Source organism: Corticium candelabrum, chromosome 13, assembly GCF_963422355.1.
Source record: "Corticium candelabrum chromosome 13, ooCorCand1.1, whole genome shotgun sequence".
NCBI classification, from domain to species: domain Eukaryota; kingdom Metazoa; phylum Porifera; class Homoscleromorpha; order Homosclerophorida; family Plakinidae; genus Corticium; species Corticium candelabrum.
This window is the reverse complement of record NC_085097.1, coordinates 2263422-2286086: the sequence shown is the minus strand read 5'-3', so window position 1 is coordinate 2286086 and position 22665 is coordinate 2263422. Positions and strand designations below refer to the sequence as shown.

At 41.8% G+C, this 22665-nt stretch overlaps 1 protein-coding gene across 1 annotated transcript; it reads right to left on the bottom strand.

The window, feature by feature from the left end:
• Positions 1-2271: 2271 nt before the first annotated feature.
• On the bottom strand, positions 2272-22175 carry LOC134189249 (uncharacterized). Its single transcript, XM_062657488.1, has 9 exons — positions 22170-22175; positions 21101-21199; positions 20901-21044; positions 16690-16752; positions 9082-9762; positions 8842-9024; positions 7640-8771; positions 7517-7576; positions 2272-2781 (listed from the first exon to the last, which is right to left on the bottom strand). Exons 1-9 carry the CDS (start codon positions 22173-22175, stop codon positions 2468-2470), a joined length of 2682 nt encoding a protein of 893 aa, XP_062513472.1. The 3' UTR covers positions 2272-2467.
• Positions 22176-22665: the final 490 nt, after the last annotated feature.

The window sequence follows — 22665 nt, the reverse complement described above, 5'->3', positions numbered from 1 at the left end:
ATGTATTCAACTATAACAAGGCTACTATACAAAAGTGACTGCAACAAAAAGTAATGAAATCTAAAAGCAGGAAAGTCAGCAGTTAAACGAGAAGAACGTACTGTACTGGATCTACAGCTGTTGCCGGACGTGAATCAGCAGGCATCATCAAACTCCGAGTTATGTAATTAATTAACTCCATTTGTCATCATTGAATCAATTTGTTACTCAACTTTTGCTTTATTGTATAGAAGAATGATAAGGATATCGCATTGTATGTGGATATCCTTGAGACCACTGGTTCAAGATTGAGTGGGCAGCACAATGCACGTAAATCCACGTACATGTATAGATGCACATTGCAAGGTGACTAGAGGAGGTGAGTTCCAAAATGAGTCTCCAACAATTATAGCATATCAATTGTGGTCATCTTACTTGTCACTTTAGGAACAAGAAGCTGACAAGAGTGACAAGAGTCTATTAACTACTGTGGACGACTGGATGTTGCTATGCCAGCACACACTTCAACTTAAGAATTCCGTTGGAGATATGAGAGACGTTGACTGGTCAATAGCTGCCAAAACTTACAAAAGCCTTCATCGCACAGCATCATCAACTTTACGTGTCTCAACCTGCAAACACAGACATTGGTCCTGAACGTCTTCAAGGCAACTTCATGCTTACAACATTGTGCGTGAGTATTTTGAAAATTTAGATCATCATACATCCAAGTGTCCAGCCTGTCGCCTCTCCACCCATATGCAGGAAGAGAAAGACTTAGATTTAAGTCTTTCTCTTCCTAGAAAAGACGACCGGCTGGACTTTTTCCTAGCTCCTGGAGGGAGACGACCGACTGCATGGACACTCAAGCGTACGGAAGAGAGGCCAAAGACAACTTTACTGGTCAGTAGACAAATATCGAGCGGCTATCATATTATCTAGGGAATACACTACAATGCTAAAGTTAATAATATTAATCTAAGATTATACCCTTGATCGTTTCCGGAGTTTGGTCTACTCGCTTTCGATTGGGCTAGCCGTGTACGAACTATAATGCTACGGCAATAGATTTGAAACCGTATCGACGCCTATACTTACATATTTATCACCAGTGGAGACGTTTTCGAAAGCAATCGGCAGCCGATTTCTATGACGGTTTTGACGATTAATGTCTGCGCAACAGAAACGTACACTAACCAACCAGTACACACTTTTCGAATCTGCGAACGTGTCTAAACGTACCTGAACAATACTTTTGCTACGTTTGGCGCTGGTCTGAAGCTGTTCAAGGACGTTTGGGGTTGTTTTCGTGCCGCGTATCCTGGATACGCTACCTCCCACTAGATCCGCTTCCGTTTGAGGCACTAAAACAAAGAGAAAGTGGACTCTCAGCGCAACAATTCATTTCGTGTATTATTTTGGTCACGTGGCAAGAGACATGCGCAGTACAAAACGGTTGCAGTTCAAATTTCCCGCATGCAACGCGTCGCCGATAGTACACTGCAGAGCCGTCTAAACGGCTCTGGGACTGTATCCTTGCGGTGCACAACCGTCCGGGAAATATAGCGTCGTTGGCTGCGCAGCAAAATGAGAGATGTTCCTAATGCGCATGATCAGCTACAGTGGGTTTGGAATTTTTGACTTAACTTGCGAAAGGAAGGTCGCACAGAGTCGGCAAAAAATTTCTCGTCTTTCGGTTATGACTGTCGAGGGTTTAGCTGGGTCTATGTTACTGTACTGTTAGAGGAGCGTCTCTTCCTGAGATTTTGGGAGGAGCTGGGTGTGGCTACGTGCCATATCTTAATTAAACGCAAACATATCATGCACTCCAATGAAAACAGAACACCATCGCTCGCCAAACACAATGCTAACCGAGCATTTACTAGTCTAGCCATGGCTTGTAGTCTTCGATCACTAGGCAAATAGATTAATTCACTAGATCATTGTCTAGTGTGAGTATACGTACGGCAGGCTACGACAGTGAAAGGTATGGAATGTGTATCTAGACATGGTTTGACACTTTTGAAGAGTCAAATATGTAGAACATCTAAGAATAGTTCACTATTTGTGGTTTGCCGCATGCAGTGATTTAGAAAAGAAATTCGTTTGTAGTCTTCTACCTGTGCTGTAGGCTATAATATACTGTTGTGGCAGTTAGTTTAGATCTGCATGTGAATAAAATTCCATATACGTATCTTCATGCTTTAGGAATATGATGTAATACTAAGAGCAGATAAATCGCCACTACACAGTGCATTATAAACTGCAGAAAATAACAGAAAATCACGTCTCGTACATTTATTTGTTGCGATTGAACATATAAAGGCGATGAAGCAGGACTTGCACAAACAAATCTCAGTCTCAATATAGAAGTATTGGTACGTTATAAAAGTTGTTTATATCTACATGTTTGGTCCATTGTATTGAAATTCAAATCTATCACACAGCATACAAAAAATCGGGCTGTCACATCTCTCCATACAAAATTTTACACTTGTGGACACACTTGTTCCACCAGGTTTTCGCTAAAGACTTCATTAGCTTGGAGTCGGAGTTCTTCTTTAACAAGTGCCTCAATAAGCAACTTACGGGTAGCCTTTTCGGCCAGACTGCTACTCCAATCTTCTAACATGGCTCGAGCTTGAAGCAAGACATCATTGTGCTCATTTCGTATGAACGCGATCTTCTGAACTGAGAAGAGTTCCGGGTTCAATTCTGATGCAAAAGAAACCCAACGGGTTCCCAGAGATTTGGCAAGGTCTTTCAATTCCTTGGCAGTTGCCTTGTGATGAACAGAAAGACCTAGCAAAAAAAGAATTATCAATTGCAAGTAAAGAAAGAGACAAGACGGCGTCAATTTCAAATTCTTCAAATCTAAAGTATTCACATTTGTTTTTAATCTAAACTCGTAATCATGCAGACTATAACTTGCACCATCGTATGAAAAGTTTCTATTAATTCAGGAAATTGCTACCTACGAATCAACTCTGTATTCATTACGATGAAAAAGCACATTGCAAGGCATACCTGAGCTGTGAAGACCAATTAAACAGCATGAACAAATTTGTAGTGAAACGCACAGTCAAACAGCAACGGTAAATAGTTAGCGATACTTCCTTTCTTAGTGCGTCACAACGTGAGCTGTAGAAAGGTTGACGTCATGGGCTTCATTGAACCACATAAAACTTGAATACAGTACTTGCACAAGACGCATGTAGCATGGATTAAAACCACGTGCGACCGTTTTCGTGCGAATTCGGTACTAATGACAATAAGCTTAAGAAATACAACACACCATTTGTGTTATATTTCACAAAAATATGCAAAAACAGCAATTACAACAAGAAGATATCCCACATCGATAAATAATTTTATAGGACAATTAATAACACCCAACTCCGACATTACACCTACTAAACCACGAGACTGTACGGCTGGGTGGACAATGTTTCGCCAAGTCCTTGATCGGGGTATTTGCAGTAGTTCACAACATCTTTGTCAACGTGTTCTTGGCAATAGGGACATTCTTATCCCACAAGAATTCGTTTTAAAACTTGCCGCGCTATACACTGCTTGCCCATGGCGTCGTCATTGTCGAGGATCAAATTGAGATAGCCTTCTTCGTTCTTCGCACCCAGTGGTAGTCGTGTTTATACACGAGATGCTCCACTAGAGCTTCCCTTTCTAAACAGGGTGAGTAGTCTTGGGTATCCTGAATAGAAAACAACCCAATTCCAACGTTGTGCAGATTTTCCATCAATGTATGGAGTTTGCAGGATATCTCTTCTAATGGAATATTGGTCACGTCGCTACTATCACTATAGAGCCCGGTTTGGTATTTGCATTTTTTATACTGTAGACTTCCAGTAAGTGGCTGTCTTTTGCTAGCATACCTTGGACTGTATTTCAATAGAGAGACTATCTCTAAGCCTCGTATGAACAGGTTGCAACAATTTGAACATGTAGCACATTTGGACAGCCCTTCGAAGATGACTGCCTCACATACACTGTAAGAATGCTCTTGCCAAAAATCTCCAGCAGCACATACCGCGGTCCCTTTTACTCTAGTTAGAAAACCTTGTTGTTAGAGAGCCATCTCCACAAATAGAAATCGTAACGAAATGTCGGATACGGGTTTTACTGTCTATTCCCCGGAAGTGTGAACTGTTAAGTGATTAATGAGTAGAGGTCACACAACGTGTGCTCATTGGTGCAGTAAAACCTGACACAGTTGTACCATGTCATACCAATTATCATAGGTGGTTACATATGCTGATCGTTTGGTCTTACAAGATAACTGGACAATAACAATGCTTCACCTGTTGTGTCCTAATATATGTCTGATATGCAAAAGCGTTATCCCTTAGTATCCTTTAGAGAGAAGGCGTAGATAGTTTGAGAAACAGAAATGCCAGACTTCGTGGTCTCTAAACATACCCACATCATCGAAAAAGTTCAAAAAAACAACGGATAAATTGAAGATATTCAAAGTTCACACTGAGCTTTTCCACACAGAGGGTTTAGTAAACCTAAGTTAACATGGGTTAGGACTAAGGTTAACGAGGGATAAGGTAACCCTAGCTCCGAGTAGAGTGGAGTTAAGCGAAGACGCGCAATAATACAAGCAAAAACACGCCGTAGAGTCGATCAGGCCAACATACAAATGGCTTCTCCTTGTCGTGTTCACCTATCGGCGTGACTGCTTTCCTATTCTCAAGCAGAAACTTCAAGTAATCGATGTATTCGTTGTACTGTAGATCTTCTTCATCCAATTACCAGTGTTCTACGTGTGAACGCACGTTGGGTGGAGTGGGGTTATCATATAACTCTACCCAAGTTATCCTAACCTGAGTTAACCCTGTGTGTGAAAGCGCTCACATATGGGGAACAGACAGTAGGCTTGTTCGCTGTTTCTCCGGGTAACCGATCGGTAGATAATCTACTTTCAAGCTAAATAGTTTCCGAATATATTCTGCATACAGTACCAGGTAGGACATTGCGATTGGTGCGCTCTCCAACACTGCGTAGGCTTAAGTCTCTTGCAGTTATCTATGTTTTCGTAGGTGTTGTCGACCTCTGTCCTGTTGATTACCTCGATGCCTTGGGTAAGATTTACAATCTACTAAAAACACCGTATAGACTTAAAGTTTAGTTGTTTCGTACATTTGCCTATATAGATTACAGCTTTCTACTACCATTGTCTGGATATATAGCGCAGCCAAAATGTGTTCTTGTTGAGTGGTTTTCCCTCTTATCTAGGACTTACTACTATATATGGTGCAGACGAAATGACTTCTTGTTTTAGGTTGTGCACACTTTACTCTAGAACACAGCCTTCTAATACTCTCTTTCTATGGTGTAGACAAATTTGTTCTCGGCCGGCGGTTCCACTCTCATATAGCCACAGCACTCTACTACTCTCTGACAAAGTGCAATGTAGGTAGTAGTTGCGCACTCTTACTCTTGTCTAGGACACAGTTTCCTAATTCTATCTTGAAAGTATGGCTCCTGGCAGCAGAAAACCCCAAAAATTAGCAAGAAGTGGTGAAGAAAAATAGAAAGAAAATAACAAAGTTTTCCAGTGTATCCAGAGGACAATTAGAAAATGGTTGTTAAAGCTACTACTTTCGAGACCAATTTATCTCTGTTAGTAGCGATCAGTCCTACGCTGTTTGTCTAAGATTAAAGGAGAGGTTTCGTCTCCAAAATGATGGTTTCCAAGCTGGTTAGGACTCATCTCTTGCTGCCGCTTCGTGTCTTCGGGGTTGCCAAAAAGAGGAGCGACGGTGACATCATTTGTGGCTCCAACGTCACTACTAAATTGAAACAAGTTCCTGCGACCGCGAATTTTGAGTATTAATTAATTCAAAAGACTTTAACTGACAAATTTATGCAATGGCTGATTTAATCCAGAAGTTTGCTCCCACTATGGCAACTACCTAAATAGATCGATAACTGTATATATTAAATGCTTTAAAGATATTAATGCCGAATTATGAGGCAATACAAAAATTCGCCTCCCACGACCTATTTCTCAGTCGTACATTTTCCGAACATATAGTACGCATGCTAACAATATTTTTGCCTTCTACAAAATTATTATGTTTACCCCAGCTTTTCCAGAACATGGAATTCCTTGGTTAATTACGAAGTCCTAACAAAAACTGCGGCATCACGCTGCCTAAGAAATATAAAGGAACTGTTGAATAAGCTTTAACAATACTACCACAAAGTGTCTGTGCCTAAATCTAAAAATGGCAACGGCAGCTCATAGTGATCACCATAGCGATGTATAAATAAGGGTTATTGTCGTTAGACTGGTGATTGCATGCATTTAGATATTCAGTATTCTTCAACAGTAGCCTTAATTCATATATCTTTCATAAGCTATGAATGAAATTTCTTGACGCTCAGCACGCTTACGCGCGAGTGCACGCACACCCGTGCGTTTATCGGCGATTGCGTTCAATGACACCGACAACAAAGACCAAGTACAAACTGCTGTTGCTACACACTTTTGAGACTGCAATCTTTCAGTATGTATCGTATAAGACGAAAACATTGGAGGGAATGTATTTTGGCGGTTTCCTACGAAATTGATGGAAAAAGCGTATTGGCAGACTTTGTTTTGGCGGTTGGACATCGCTGTTGATAAATAATATACGTTTTACCATATGTGGTCAACGAGGAGTTTTAGATTGACAGTTGTGTTTGTGGCTTACATTTCACTAACTTACTGGTCAGCAACTCCTGCATAGTGATGGAGAACTGCTGTACGTGTCAGAACAAAGAACCTGACCCGCGTGAACGTGACAGACAGTCCGCTTCAACCATAGCCTCACGGTCTTATTCATAGGTAGAACAGACAGCAAGTACGGATTACCTACCATCCTGTGGACTCATTCGCGTGACGTGCGTACCGCCACTTCACCATTATAGCTGATCCACGTGCCTGATAACGTCAACATGTCCCGGTGGTCAAATTAATATTGGATTTTATATTGGCGGTCGCTTAAAATCCGCTAATCTGGTAATCCGCCAAAATAAATTCCCCGGCAACATTTCATCTTCTACGATATTTTATAACGAAGTTTGCTTTTTCAAGTGCTATATGAATTGTCAAATCGTACTTGTTCAAATGGCATATAAGCCTGTCTTAACTATAAACCTGTCGAATATAAGCCATGAGTACTTCTGTGCTAAATATTAGGTCGAATTCCAATTTGGCTTATACAGAAAAACGCTGGGATTTCCTATTACGCGACACTACAGTGGTAAACAACAATACTGTTGCCTAAAGATTAATCATATCTGCAAGTCTTCTTTTACTAGTGAATGTTGTAGTCTATCTGTAGCTCAAGCGCTCCTACCTATTTGGGCAAGACAAAAACTAAGCCACCTTTACATTAAAGTTGTACTATACAGTTATTGTGGCATCATCTCTCATATTATTTAGCCCAGATGACGAACAAGTTTGTATCGCCGACCAATATGAAATGCCTATCTCAAACACTGATCCGTAAATCACGTAGCTTACCATCTCGTGAAGCTGTGCTTTCTTTTCTTCGATTTGCTGGAGGTGACTTGAAGCTGTTTTCTAGGCAAAATCAGTGAAACCGGACTGTGATGAATATATAATTGAGTGAGAATATAACTATACCGGCAGTAATGTGATGCTGATGTCCAAGAACCTTCAATGCATCTGTACCGTTAATGTCTGGCCTCTTCAAAACTTCCACTAGATGATCTTCGGTAACGTCCAAGTCTTGACTCCAAGTTTCCAACATCTCACTGGCTGATTCCATGCTAGACACTAATGGCATACCTAACACTTCACCCACTTCTCTCCAGCTTGGCTGGTTCTCTTCTTTGTTTGGCCTATCCAAAACCTTGCACAATTGATGACGAATTTTTCGCTTCATTCGAATAATGTGATTAGAATCAACAGCAACGAGATCGATCAGGCGATCCTCTCCTTTTTCGTGAGTGACGACCGTTTCCTTGTCTCGCTTAGCGGTTTTAACTGCTTCTTCAGAGTAAGAAACGATCGATTCTTTATACTGACTGATGGAAGCATGACTCAAATATCGTGTCTCTAAAACAGTTCCTGGACTTTTCTTGTCAAACACTTTCATCATGAGATCAAGAACGGATTCAACCAACATCATGCAATCTCCTTCACTGTAGCGAGGACCTCGAGCGATCACATCCATACTCTGAATGGCTCTCTTCTTATTGGTAATTTGTACCAGCGCTTCTGCCGGTAAATGGTGCGGCATCAGATCGTGAAGCCTCTGTTGCACTTTCATGCCTCCATCCCACAGATCTATTACACTCATATATTTGCTCTTCGAGGTTTCGCATTGAATGACAGGATAAGAGCCTGGAGTGATGAGATGGTGCGAGTACTTGCATTGAACGCGACGGCCAACGAGCACTGGCTTAGCCCCATCTTTCTGCCAGGCGCTCGCTGGCATGCTCTTCTTAATATGACCAGGAAAAATGTAAAGAGGATCGCCGTTTTTATCCTTCCTGCGCGGATGTTCTAAACTGAGACCTAAGTGACAGAGAGCACGGATGGCCAACATCACATCCTCATTAAATTGAACTCCTCTGCTCTCACTAAATTGCTTGAGGGTTTCCTCAATTTGTGCTACTGTTGCAGTACCGTCGTCGTCGGTCTGCAACTTGACATAAAAATCAGGAGAATTCTTGTCGGCAAGAGTCGCACCGATGACAAAGTAACACAACCATTGCATGTCACTGACCAATCGATCATCCAAGTCAACTATCTAAAATGTACATGCCCAGTACAAATATAAATTCGAGAAATGTGATTTGCTCATTATCACATCATCTTACCTCTCCACGTTCATCAAAATGTTCCATTAGTACTTCGAATGCCTCCTTTCCTTCTAACTCAGAAAACTTCCTCGTTACGAGTCGACGAAATTCTTCTTTTGCTACAAACTTCTTATTACGACGAAGATTAATGAATATTTCGTCATGAACCTTCTTGCAAATAGTAGGGACTTTGGGCAAACTCTAGACACAATATATTCACATAATTACACCAACTTTGAGCAACATCGACACGTTTACCTTCAGAGCCATGCTTCTAACTTTACCAATAAAATTCAGCAACTTTTTCATTTCTACTGAATTGTTGTCTCTCGCGTCCAACACGATAGCGTCACTACCAAATTTAGTGAAAAGTACCTTCAAATGAGATGGATAATCATCAACAATGTTGTATTCATCTCCTTCGTCTGCAACTGCAACAAAGGTAAAATATTTGTCAAACTCTTCGGAAACTTGCTTCATGACATCTCTTAGTTGTATTTGCTTGTTCTTCTTCGTCTCCTCCGGATCTCCGTGGGTGCCAATAGTAAGCATGTAAGGGAGAACTCTTCCTTCAGAAGGTCGTCGTGCTGATAGTACAAATGAGAGAAAGTACTTGGCAATAGCGCGAATTTCTTCAGCGCTCTTCCTTGCATCGATAACGAGGGCAAATATAGCAGATTCGCCGCTCATAAAGAGAGAATGCGTTTGATGAAATTCTTTATGACCGGCCACATCGAGAACAAGCATGGCACCGCCCAGTTCCTTTCTGGTTGCCAGTATAACATCGATACCAGCCGTTCTCTTCGTTGGATCTCCGCTTCCTCCCATCGCAATGCTCAACGTCGTTTTGCCTGCCATTTCTTCACCGACCAGACAAAATTTCAATTGATCAGGAAATTCACATCCACCAGCATACAAAACAGCAAAGCGTTGTCGTTGCTATTACATACAAAAACAAACTTACTCTAAGTCAAGTATTTCGAAGTCACTTCAATTTCGTAAATTTCGTAACAACCGACCACTTTAATAAACTTTATCGCTTCCTAGTTTTTCTAAAAATCAGCAAATTACATATTATACAAGTCCATATACTATACATATCTATCTCAATATATGTATAAAGGCGAGCTGTCTTTCAGTATCTATGTGAGTACGCGCGTATAACAGCCGCCCCATGTCCGATCTCCGCCAAATTTGGCTAGCGCATGTCGAACCTGTACCCGCAGACAGTGAAGTGGTCGGAATTCTCCGATTGCACTGAGTTCCCTCTCGAGGGGTCGACCCAAGCGTAAAATTTCTCGCCGATACGAACCCTATACCTTCCGTTTCATTTGAGCAGATATCGACGAGATCTTGCCGAATTCCTGTAGTTCTTGCCGAGTTCCTGTAGTTCTTGTCGAGTTCCTGTAGTTCTTGCCGAGTTCCTGTAGTTCTTGCCGAGTTCCTGTAGTTCTTGCCGACGAGCTCCTCAAGCGCTCGCAGTTCTCTCCAAATACTAATTGCATCTGCACCGAATCCAACCTCTGCGTTTCCTGCACGGAACGGTACACGGGCAGTGTGTCCATTTAGAACGGAGTAAATGAGATATACTTCATGAATGCACATAACGATAAATTAAATAACTACAACTAATAATAATAGAAATTTATTAACAATTAGTAATATCCATATCTAATATACCCGTGCGGAGAGCGGGATGATGGCTAGGATACTATGTACCCAAGTAATGATTTGCACACTCCAATGCTTGATTACTTACATACCACAGCAGACTCATGACTAACCTCCTCGTTCGGGTATGGCAAAAACCGCATTGCATAGGAGCCTTGAACTGAGGAAATTTGCTCTTCAGCTACGAGATCAGTGACATGCTTACCGGGGGTTTGCTCACGTGCAATTTTCGTTTTAAGACGTACGTATGACCTACGCACGCGTAAAATGTGTGCCTCAAACTTCCGTCAATGTTACTGCGACAAACTATAACCTGTACTGAAGCAGTAAGGTACTGCCCAGCAGGCTTCGAAATTACATCACTTCCGAAAAAGATACTTGCTCAATTTTGACTTAGTTCCGCTTTCTAAATATACATGATTTACGGTATATATATATATATATATATATATATATATATATATATATATATATCAAAATTACATTGCTGCAAGTGAGCGTGCGAGACAGACAGACACACAAGCTCGCATAATTAAAGGAGCACTTCGCCGTTTGGCGCACATGAAGTAGACATTAACGTACGTTAAGGTCTTGGGCTGCGAACTGAACGTTTGCTGTGTTGCGCGGCGCGTTTTTTGGTTTTGCTTTCCGAGGCCAATTAGTAGAACACAAGAGACGGGACTAGACACTTCAGGCGATTCTGACAGTGAAAGAAAAAAGTTACAGTTCATAAGCGACTCAGTTGTTCGTACTTTGTAGACTCCACATGATCGTCTGGAACGAATTGCAATCGCTCGGTCTCTCGAATTTGCTCCGTGTTTCTTTGTACGAATAGAAGCCATACTACAGTACAAAAGGGCTTGCATGATGCGAAAAACACACGGAAACGTACGTCACCCCACATAATCACGTGACACAAAGTGCCTTCATTCTACAGCCGAACCATCGCCGTACGTGTGCTTTTCGCCGTCGATTGAAGGTGAGTCAGTGGTGCGAAAGCACATTTTACTTTTGCCTACAAAAATATCAAAGTTTAAACAAAGCGGTAAAACGAAGAATGGACGTCATTTGAAGAAAACGTCTCGAAGGTTTTTTTGCGTTATCAAAATGCTCAGCTATCAAGTTTGCTCTGAGATAGTGAAAAGCTTCCCAAGTTGAAAAAAGACCAGAAACGATTAGCTAATGTGCGTGCGTCAATCGGTGAAGTGCTATTTTAGGGGTACATGCAACGCAGAAATCAAAAATTCTTTTATGTTGGAAATTGATAGTTATAGTTGCATACATCATACATGACAGGAAAAATAGTTTTAGATTTAAGTTAAGTCTTCGCTGAGATATAGCAGGCAAACGTTGCTGCCGGTTCTTCAACTTCCTGTAACACGTTATAACGGGCATGGTGTAGTGTGACGTGACAGAGGAGAGACTCCGCGCTAGCGTGTATTGTAAACAGAGGAAATTGTGGCGAAAGAATAATTCGCTTTTGCGCGGCTGCTTGATGCACCAATTCGCGCAAGTCATACGCAATCGTTTTTCTATTTCCGAAGATTCCCAAGCTAAGAAAAGAGTGGGAATCGCGAATAAGGATTGCAGAGACGTTTGCATCGTCCGGGCGACTACAAGTGAGTGCGACTCGTCCTACTAAGTGTACAGGAGTCTGTGGTAGCCACTTTAGACTGATTGTTTCGAGATACGTACAGCAAGGTCTATTCAAGAAATTGTTCTGGGTTGTAGAAGAGCGGAATTGAGGCCAACACTTTCCATCTAACTGCCTCCACATTTCAAGATCGCAGCACTCTGGAACCTTCGCAAAAGAAACGAAGAGGCGTTTTTGAGAAACGGAGGGCAAGGAAGACTCTTGCGCAGGACTAAAGTAATGTAAATGGTAGGGAAAGGTCAGACTCTTGACTATATATAGACTTACATCTGGATGCTTGATCATCATGTGTGTAAGAGGATTAGACTATATTGCACATGCGCTGTAGCACTAGTATACAAGCAGAATGTACACAGTACTTGTACACTTAGTATTGCGAGACTAGCTTAGAGAATACATATTATAGTACACTATATTACATGGCGTCAGATGTGCAGTAACTCGCAGCAGATATTATGAGCAACAATTCCTACGGCTGCGCAAATACGAGCGTCACCGGAGACACGCGATATTGTTCATTTAACAAATGTGACAGTCCCGTTGCTGGACAGATAGAATATAAAAGGCAATTTGGCGCAAACTGGCGAACGTTACGCAGAAGATGGGAATCTTTCGAGATCTCGTCTCTAATGACTAGAAGATCGCACAAGGATGGGGTTGCGACCTTTCAGCAATGCCTGCCGGCAGAAGCTGTCGAGGTTCTGGACACCTTGCTCTTCCCAGAAGGTAAAGATAGAAATGATATGGCAGTAGTACTTCGAATTATGGAAGCGTACTGATTCAGCAAAACAAACGTGATGTACCAACGGTACCAAATCACGCAGCAAGCACAGAAGCAAGGTGAGCCGTTTGATTACAACCTAATTTCGCTAAGAAGAATGATTCATGCATGAAATTATGGTGCGACCAAAGATGAATTGTTGTGCGACAAGAGAGTCCACGGGATACGAACAATGATAACCGTCAGAAACTCCTGCAAGTAGCTAAATTAACTTTGGCGACTGCGATATCCACGCGCCGTGCCCGCAGAGTCCACATCTGCACAAGCCAAAGCCATTAGCTTCAGCGATGACGTGCATGCACTGACCGCGTACAGCACACGGAGCAGGAGGAGACAAGCCACGGTAACCGCCAGGATACCGCAGACATGTCAGAGTTGTGAACGACGACATGACAGAGGTCCAAGACGATGTCTTGCACTAGGCAAAACATGCTCCAACTGTGGAAAAGCAAACCGCTTTGCTTCCCTTTGCCGACAGAAACAACCACAAAAGAAGACAGCTTCACCAAAACAACAGTACCGCGTTCACGGTATGGAGCCAGACCAAACCAATTACCTGATGACGATCACACTGGCCGATATCAGAAACACGGATACAGCTCATTCTCTTCAAAATAGCCATGAGACACATGTTAATCAACTGTACGCCACAATGACAGTCGGTGGCTGCCCAATACGTCTACAATTAGACACAGGTGCTACGTGCAATGTTATCAGGAAGTCGCAAACACTTCCAGGAACCGTACTACAGATATCTGACAAAGTTTTGTCTCTTTACAACAAGAGTAGACTGAAACCTCTGGACAACAAAGCAGCTACCTCTCTATTACGAGCCGGAGCGACAAAGCGACTAGGACTTATTAGCGTACACCTCAACCACGTACGTACTGTCAAGCAAGAACAGACAGCACATGATTCTTGCAAACCGCAGACAACCACGGACACCACATCTGACTTAAAGTAGCTTTTTGCAACGTACGCAGATGTCTTCGATAGCAGCACTGTTGGTCCACTGCCTGGAATGCTACATCTAGATGTTGACCCCACGGTACCACATGTCAAAATGAATTTAAGGAAAATGCCTATTGCTATACAATCACGGCTGAAAGACGAACTGCAGCGACTGGAACGACTAAACGTGACAGAACGAGTTAACACTCTAACCGAGTAGATATCTAGCCTCGTCGCCGTCAAGAAGCCGAACGAAAAACTCCGCTTGTGCGTCGATCCCAAGCCCATAAACTAGGCACTGAGACGCAGTCACTGTCAGATGCACACCGTCAATGATCTGCTGTCGCAAGCCAAAAATGTTCAGCGTTTGCGGCTGGCACAGAAAGTATTCCTGCAACGACTAGACAAAGCCTCAAGGCCTATCCACACTAGACCAGAATGAATGACGATCCGATCGGGATAGCGAGCGTCCACACTGCACTTTGAAAACGATACCTCCGTCTCATTCTCGATAACACGTGACTGATGACCGAGCTGTACATGTGGCCTCTTTGCTTGTGAAAGCGTTGATACAGCGACGTAAGGTGAGCGAGAACAAAGACGAGTCAGGAGAGCTAGATGTTCCGACTACACGTGTAGCGTACGTGAAGGTAACGCCCACTATTTCTAATTGGATTCAACCGATCGCGATCGAAACCACCTCGCGATGTGGATCGGACGGATCGCGAGACGATCGGGATCCAGTTGCCAGTGTGGACAGGCCTTTAGACAGAATCCCCGGAGTGTATACAATTGCATATGACATCCTGATCAATGGAGTAAGAAGTAACGTGGATGATGCAACAGCAGACCATGACCGCAAACTCTACAGACTACTTCAGCGATACCGCTCCAAAAGAATCCACATCAATGCCGACAAGCTCAAGTTTAAGGAAAGCAAAGTTGCCTATTTTGGACAGTTGCTCACAAATGACGGTTTCCAACCCCACCCCAGGGAACTTACAGCGATACTAAATATGCAGAATCCCACAGACGTTCATAGAGTGCAGTCCATCCAAGGACTAGTCAATTACCTCCCGCGCTTTCTCAGCAATCGGACCGATCTGTGTGAGCCATTTTGACAACTCACACACAAGGATGCAGCATGAAATTAGACTAATATCCACAACAAAGCAGAAAGTGTAGTCAAAGCAGCAAAGCACATCATGGAAAAGCAAAGATCACTGGGTCAAACCCATGGCTTTCACTGTTAGATCATAGGACAAGCCAACAGCAGGAATGCAAACTAGCCCAGCACAGCGATTGACGAGTAAGAGAACAAGAAATTTACTACCTACAACTGGCAAAGTTACCGAAACCTAAGATACCAGTCGATGATCTTCAGGAACTAGGGACACGACAAGCAAAGAAAGCCCGTTATTATAACAAAACAGCAAAGGATCTGCCTAGCCTACAACCTGCCAAAGCTGTCCACATACAACCACTCAACGCCTACGACCACAAGTGGATACCAGCAACCGTTCACAGACAAATAACATCCGATCCTATGATGTCACTACAGTAGATGGACGACTCCTTCGCAGAAATAGAAAACATCTACGAGCGGCACCAGCAACAACAAAACCCAAGCAACAGACAACACAGATGAAGACGTCATAACAAGCAGAACAACACCCGCAACGACCTCCAAACACACAGAATCAACGAATGTCACCCGAAGCCAACGAGTTGTGAGAAAATCTGCTTACCTGAAGGATTGCGTTGTCTAGACTTTACTGCTAGCTTAGCAAGAGCATTGTTTGGAAAGGGGATGTAAGAGGAGTAGACTACTTTGCACGTGGTTGTAGCACTAGTATATAAGCAGACAACACAGTACTGGTACACTTAGTATTGCGTGACTAGCCTAGAGAGTCTATATCATTATAGTAAACTATATTACAATGTGTAGTGAATGCAGCCGTATGCATACAGTATACTGTACAGTAAAGTCAAGCCTTGTGTCAATGTGAATTCAACGTACGAACTTCAGCTCATTTTGCTCTCTTTCTCACAGGACGTAGCTAGGTTTGCATGGACTCACCACTGTGCCACTATTGTCGCTAGTATTCGACATTATTATCGCGCCATTATTGAGACAACGTCAAATCCGTTTTAGCAGCACACGCACTCCAGACGAGTACGTATCCATCATCTCAAAACGACCGCAGATCCACCTGTGACGGTTGTTTACATACCCGGATGGGAATCGATTACGTTTGCTACTCCTACTTCTACTTGCGATGATGACAGGCTTTCGTGTAGCCTGTCCTCTTCCTCACCCGCTTCCAAGGCAGCAGGTGATCTCAAAGCTTCAGAGGCACTGTCGCTGAACTCGAACCTGTGTGGTCTAATCACTCTAATGGCTCCCAGCAGATCTTCTTCATTCTGGGATTCATGGGATGACGAAACGTTATCATCGCGAAAAAACCTCCAGAGGACTCTTCAGCAAATAAATGTTTCTGCCGTCGCTTCTACCCTAGTAGCGTTGCCTTGGATATGAGTATGTAGTCATTTTTACAGGTCGCTGACTATACAGATGCATACGCGTCTCCTCTCTGTCAATTTTACACTGCACCACGCACGTTATAAACGGTACTAAAGTTGAAGAACCGGAAGCAACTTTGACCTACTATATCTCAGCGAAGACCTAACTTTAAAAAATCTAAAACTATTTTTCCTGTCATGTATGCAACTAGAACTATCAATTTCCAACATAATACGATTTTTGATTTTTCCGTTGCATTTACCCTTTAAAGTAGATAAATATTACCTGATATGTTCTCAACTGTTGCCTAAAGTCTCCAACAATGCACTCATGTGGAAGTTTCCCTTCCTATAAGAACAGGTTTATTACAGACTACGTAAGATAATCTTTGCACTAAACACTTAACTTACCAAGTACAGTTCCTATTATATACTACGAACTACAAATATAACAGTTTATGGTTTATTAAACAGGGGAAAGATTTAGAGATTGCATGAAAAGTACCATACTAACGAGTCTAATAGCAGACTATATATAATTAAATCTCTTGAACACTGTACGAAAGGTTAATTGAAAGACTTCATTACGTTATTCTTAATATTCAAATCTTGTTTCCGAAGTTTTTTGCAAGGCCCTACCTCCTCTTTCATAGATAGACAATATATGGGGGAGAAGCTTCTAGAGCATCCTCAATCTCGAGGGCAACAGACACCCTTCGCTGATCTCGCTGTGTACAAAGTCTACGTTTCTGGGTCTACTTCTGAACCAAAGATCATCTAGCCGTTGACTAGGTTTTGCAAGTAAGTTCACTCCTTATCTTTTCTTACATCTTGTGAGAGACTCTGCCTGCGTAGAGATGTGTACGGAAACCATTTCTTGAGTACGATTTCTGGAGGGTCAGAAACTGCTGTTCAAGCTGAAGTTGTCTGATTCACACTCTGAACAGATTTTCTTGGAGTGGAAAGACAGACTACTAGCGATGGATTAGTTTTGGCTAGGGAAATCATGCCACCTGGGAACACATCTGGGATACGTAGCCAGACATGTAGGACGTCCCGCTTTGTTTCTGAGCTGTCTACCTTCCTTCTGTATATATGTGATTCACCAAGTCGAAGTTGTTACTTTGATAACTTGCACTGGTTAGATACTGACGCGGACCAGAGTACAGTACACGTACTACAGCCTACAAGACCCACTAACAGTTATGTCTAAAGTAACAACACATATGCACTATTCCATAGCTGGAAATGTCTAAATCAGAAAGCAGCGGCTGTTCTACCTCATCTGCAGTTGATCAAGACATGTATATAGTAGTGATCTGAAAAAAGTGAAGATGTCGATTGCCGAAAACTTCGGTTGATGGTTTACGTCGGATATTATACAGCAAGCAAATGAAATAGTGGCGCTTCAATACAAGATTAGAGTTCTTGAGCAAGACCTTGCATTAGCAATAGACTGAGTTGCAAGGAAGGCATTCGCGCTGAACACACTGACAAATGATAAAATCGTGTTTTACAAAGGTTTTGTGTTGAGAAATGTGCTTGATACAGTGTGGAGTTGGATTGAACCAGCAGCCAAGACTGTTACCACAACAAACTAAGAATCAGGCCAATGTACGTAGATCAAGTGCTGTAAGCTCATGAGCTCTGGCACCGCCCTCCATTACGAGTTGTTTAGGCTAGACGAATGGTTACCCCGAATGGGTTCCCCTATTGCCAAATCTTCACCTGACAAAACTTCCATCACTAGGCAATGACTAGTCTGTCTTTCCACTCTACGTATATCTGTTCAGAGTATGAGTCAGACGACTTCAGCTGAACAGCAGTGTCTTAACCTCGAGAAGTCGTACTCAAGAATCGGCTTCCTACGTGTCTCTATATGCAGGCAAAGTCTCTCACAAGATGCATGAAATGATACATAGTGAACTTACTTACAAAGCCTAGTCAACGGCAAGATGATCTACCGTTCATAAGCAGACCAGGAAACGTGGACTTTGTGTATATTGAGATCAGGGAAAGGTGCGTGTTACCATGGAATTTACATATGCTGTAAGAGCTGCCCCAAATATCGTCTATTGCATAGAATCTATTTTTAATACTAGTTCATGTAAATGTATTGGGCTGTTTTTCCACTAGCTCCACTTTAAACCAATTTCACGGTGGTGTAACTGGTGGGGTACAAGATGTGGTTTCCAGCAAAATTGGTAGGCGTGATTTTCGTAAAAACAAATAATAAGGACATGAGCCAGCTAAGAAAAAGCTACATATGTAATTCTAGCCTGCCTATTTAGCTAAGCATGACTATAAACATTATAATAATTAAAACACAGCTGACAATAAGTCTACTGCCAAATTGTCAGTTGCATGTATAAATTAAGTAATAGATTTTTAGTTATTATTCGAATAAATATTTTATTTATAAACAAACGTCAGAAAATTTAAAAGTAATATTACAAACACCAGTTAAACTAGCAACGTCTTATGGCTAACTCCGGTTGGCTTAAATCTTTAGATGCCTTTAAGGTGCTCCACATGCAGGACTTGAATAATGAACATGAAGGAGCGCTAAGTCAGCGAATCTAATCTCTCCTGACCCAGCGTGAACTGGAATACTGTCTTTATCTGGCCCATAGCACCGACTAAAATTTAGTTACTGGCCATGCGCAAAAAAATCGGTATATATACAGCAGTGCTCAAAATAGTGGGACATAGATGATTCAGTCAGCTTTAGAGCAGCCATGGGGAGATGACAGCTTGAGGTTCATTCACTACGTGCATGTCTACTCAAGTCAATCCAGCTAAGCTTTGATCATGCATGTCATCACTAGATCGTGCATGTCATCAGTAAATCATGCATATCATCACTAGATCGATCCTGATGGTCAAACCATCATTTTCTCTGGCGAATAACTGCAGCATAGACTCTTCAGTTTTGTCACAATGCAGCACATGAGATACTAGGTAGAGACCCCTGTCCACAATCTCTGCAAAAGTCAACATTGCGTGTAAAGCTGGGCAGTTATACCACTTCTAGCAGCGGTACTGCGATGGACCCACGAAGGTAGACTAATGACGTTTCTTCGCGCATGCAGGAGTATTGTTACACTTTCATGGTTTGCCAACCACTGAGTTACCATTTTTGCAGAAAAGCGCATGATCTGAACATTGAATTTGGTTTCACCACTCCTCGTGCTTCTCCTCCGTGCACAATTTCATGCATCTGCTTGAGTTGCCAGCACATTGGAAGTTGTTCATGGCATGTACAACTTCTGAAGATTGACTAAAAGAACGCCCCAACTACTCAAACTGTACACCTACATTGGGGTGGTTTCCATACAACAGGAAATTAATGCTACAGTTACGCCACTGATTAGGTTAATTAAACAAGTCTATAAAATGCAACAGTTTACAATAGAAAATTGGGCAACCATAATGTCCTGGGTAACATAACAGAATGGTTTTTCAAGAGTCTGTAGAGCAATATTCCTAAAACGACGTTCTGCTGTTATACAATGGAATGTTTGATCGGGAATTCAGAGCATCAGTTGCTTGTCACGAAGACTAAAAATTTATCAACTAGGTACTGACAGTAGCAGAATATACTTCTCTGTTGCATTCAACGACACTAGCATCTCCCAAATCAATCCCATACCAATCTATGTATACGTATATATGTCAGTTCTCTGTGTGTAAAGCAGATCTCAGAACAGGCAAGTCCCTGCTCCACCAAATTTTGTTTCCACAGAGACACACATTGAAGGTGTCATTTTTACGGGCTGGTTCACAATATGTGACGGAGACATGATGGACCGTCACATCAAGTGTCCGTCACGTCAGGCAGTGTTCACAATACGTATACGTTCGGGTTCTGATCCTCGTATTTGCGCTCCCTGATTGGGTAACAGTACCTAATGGTCTCGAGCGGTGCTTTGATGTGGTTTGACGGAACGGAACGGAACGGATTGCTCTCTGTCGCATATTCTGAACCAGCCTTTAGTATATAGGCTAGTGGATCTGCCTCAACCTCTAGAGAGGTTGTACTAGGTCAATAATGTCCGCGTGACATAGTCTGTATAAGGTTAGTAGAGGTTGGATGAGTTTTAATCTATAACACATCCTCTATTATTGCAGGAGTCCACCAAATCTCGCCTGTTGGTGAGCTTAAGGCATGAAATACATGATGTTTATCTTATCGTTGTGAAGAAGCAATGATTTAGTTAAGGGCTCTCACCCCCACTCTGTGTCCAGCCCACTCTGAGCGCCAGACGAACGAACGTGCACCCATTAGACAAATTTGAGTTTGTGCCACTGTCAATAGTAGTTAGCTAGCACAATAGCACCAAAACAATTATTACTTGTATGTTTGCGTCCAATTGCATAGCTAGTGCACAAGTGTTCTCTATAGTGGATTACACACATACAGACATAGATAATATAGATATGTCTAATCAAAGCACTGGACATAATTAACACAACTTTAAATTTCAAATGACTTACTTGGTTTCTTTTGCTTGATGTAAAGTTATGCTCCATCAAAGCAGTGACTAAATATTGTTTGGGTTTAGCTTCAGTTGAAATATGATTATTGTTCCCCAAATCGACAGAATCCTTCAATACGCAATGAAAGGCGGTGTCTCCACGCTAAAGAACCACAATTTGATCACGTTTAACTCCAAAATCATTAATGATTGACTCACGTTGTTGGTGACATCACGCAAGCATCCAAGACTGATAAGACAATCCACAGCTACAGCACATCCAAACTCACATGCTGTCAATAATGGGGTATTACCATCCTACAAACAGAAAACATTTGGTTGCGCAGAGTAAGAGATACCTAGCACTAAATATAATTTCAAAGTTCAATCCATAAACAAAGACACATAAAATTGAAAATACAGCCTATACATAGAGCACTTACGTTACCACCATTATAAAGATATGCTGAAAAGATATTGGCAAAATCAATAATAAAAACATCATGGAACTTCTTGGTTGTATAGATTCTGCTACGTAAAGCATAACTGGAAAGCTGTCAGCAGCCCTATGTAACTATAGCTTAAGAATTTTAACTACCAGAGGTTTTGACTCAGAAGCTCGCAGAGTGCTTGAAAAGAAATCCTCACTATTACTCGTGCATGCTATGCCTGTTGTAGCATGGATTACTCCTCACCAATTACCATTACAACTATCAAACTCTTCAAAATTATCATAATGTGAAACCAACTGAGTTTACGAGACACAAATGTATTCCATTATGGTAAGAGAAACGTACGACATCTAGGTCAATTACCTCTCACCCTATGTCAACATACTGAACCAAGAGCATCATTATTCAATGACGGTATTCCAATATCTAAAGCCCAAGACCAAAATATACCGTGTATGTGCTAAGGAATTGAAAGCCTTTTAATAAACTCTCCCTAATGGTCCGCACAAGACCATACATTCCTGGGACTAGAGAATGAGTAGAAGCTAACTTATCAGACATCTGCCGATATAGCCATTATCAAAATATAACCAAATCACTTCCCTGCCAGCTAATAATATAGATAACATCATGCGCATCAGTATGTGGGTAAACTTAGAGATAACTTCAAAGTTGAAACACTTCCATTTCTTTAAGAGAAGATGCATGATTTCTGTCTGCAATGATTGAAGTAAGTATATTTCTCATTACGGTGCACTCACTAACACAAATATGACTAGTTAGCTAAGTTGCAAACATTAGTGCTGTCAATGATGAATTTAATTTGGTCATCATACCTGCATATGGCCTAGATCATCAGATATCAGACAATAAATAAAATGGCCTTACATCAGTGCAAACTAAATCAGTCATGCTTGCTGTTCCTCTGAACATGATCAAATTTTACGTTTGTGTGTGCATGTGTGAAAACAGAAAAGATAAAAACCATTCTGTAAGAGTTAGACGTTGCCTATGTTTTACCAAATATTTCACTTTACATCGGCAATATTGGCAAATTGTGGGAGTTCGGTTGTTTGTGATCTCTGTGCTTGCACTAGACGGAGAGGAGAAGTAGTAGCTTTTTTACTGAGAGGCCTAGCTATTTCTTATTGCAAATCAGGAGGCAGAAAATGGAAGGGTTGAGTTCAAGACTTACCTTAGCTGAGATCAAGGTTGGAGATCATTACGAAGACTGTCTTCAAGATTTTTTGGTGCTATGCCTTGACATATGCTGCGAGTAGAAAGGAGAGAGATTTATGTTGTGCTGCAACAGGCGATTTATTCGGTTCTAGC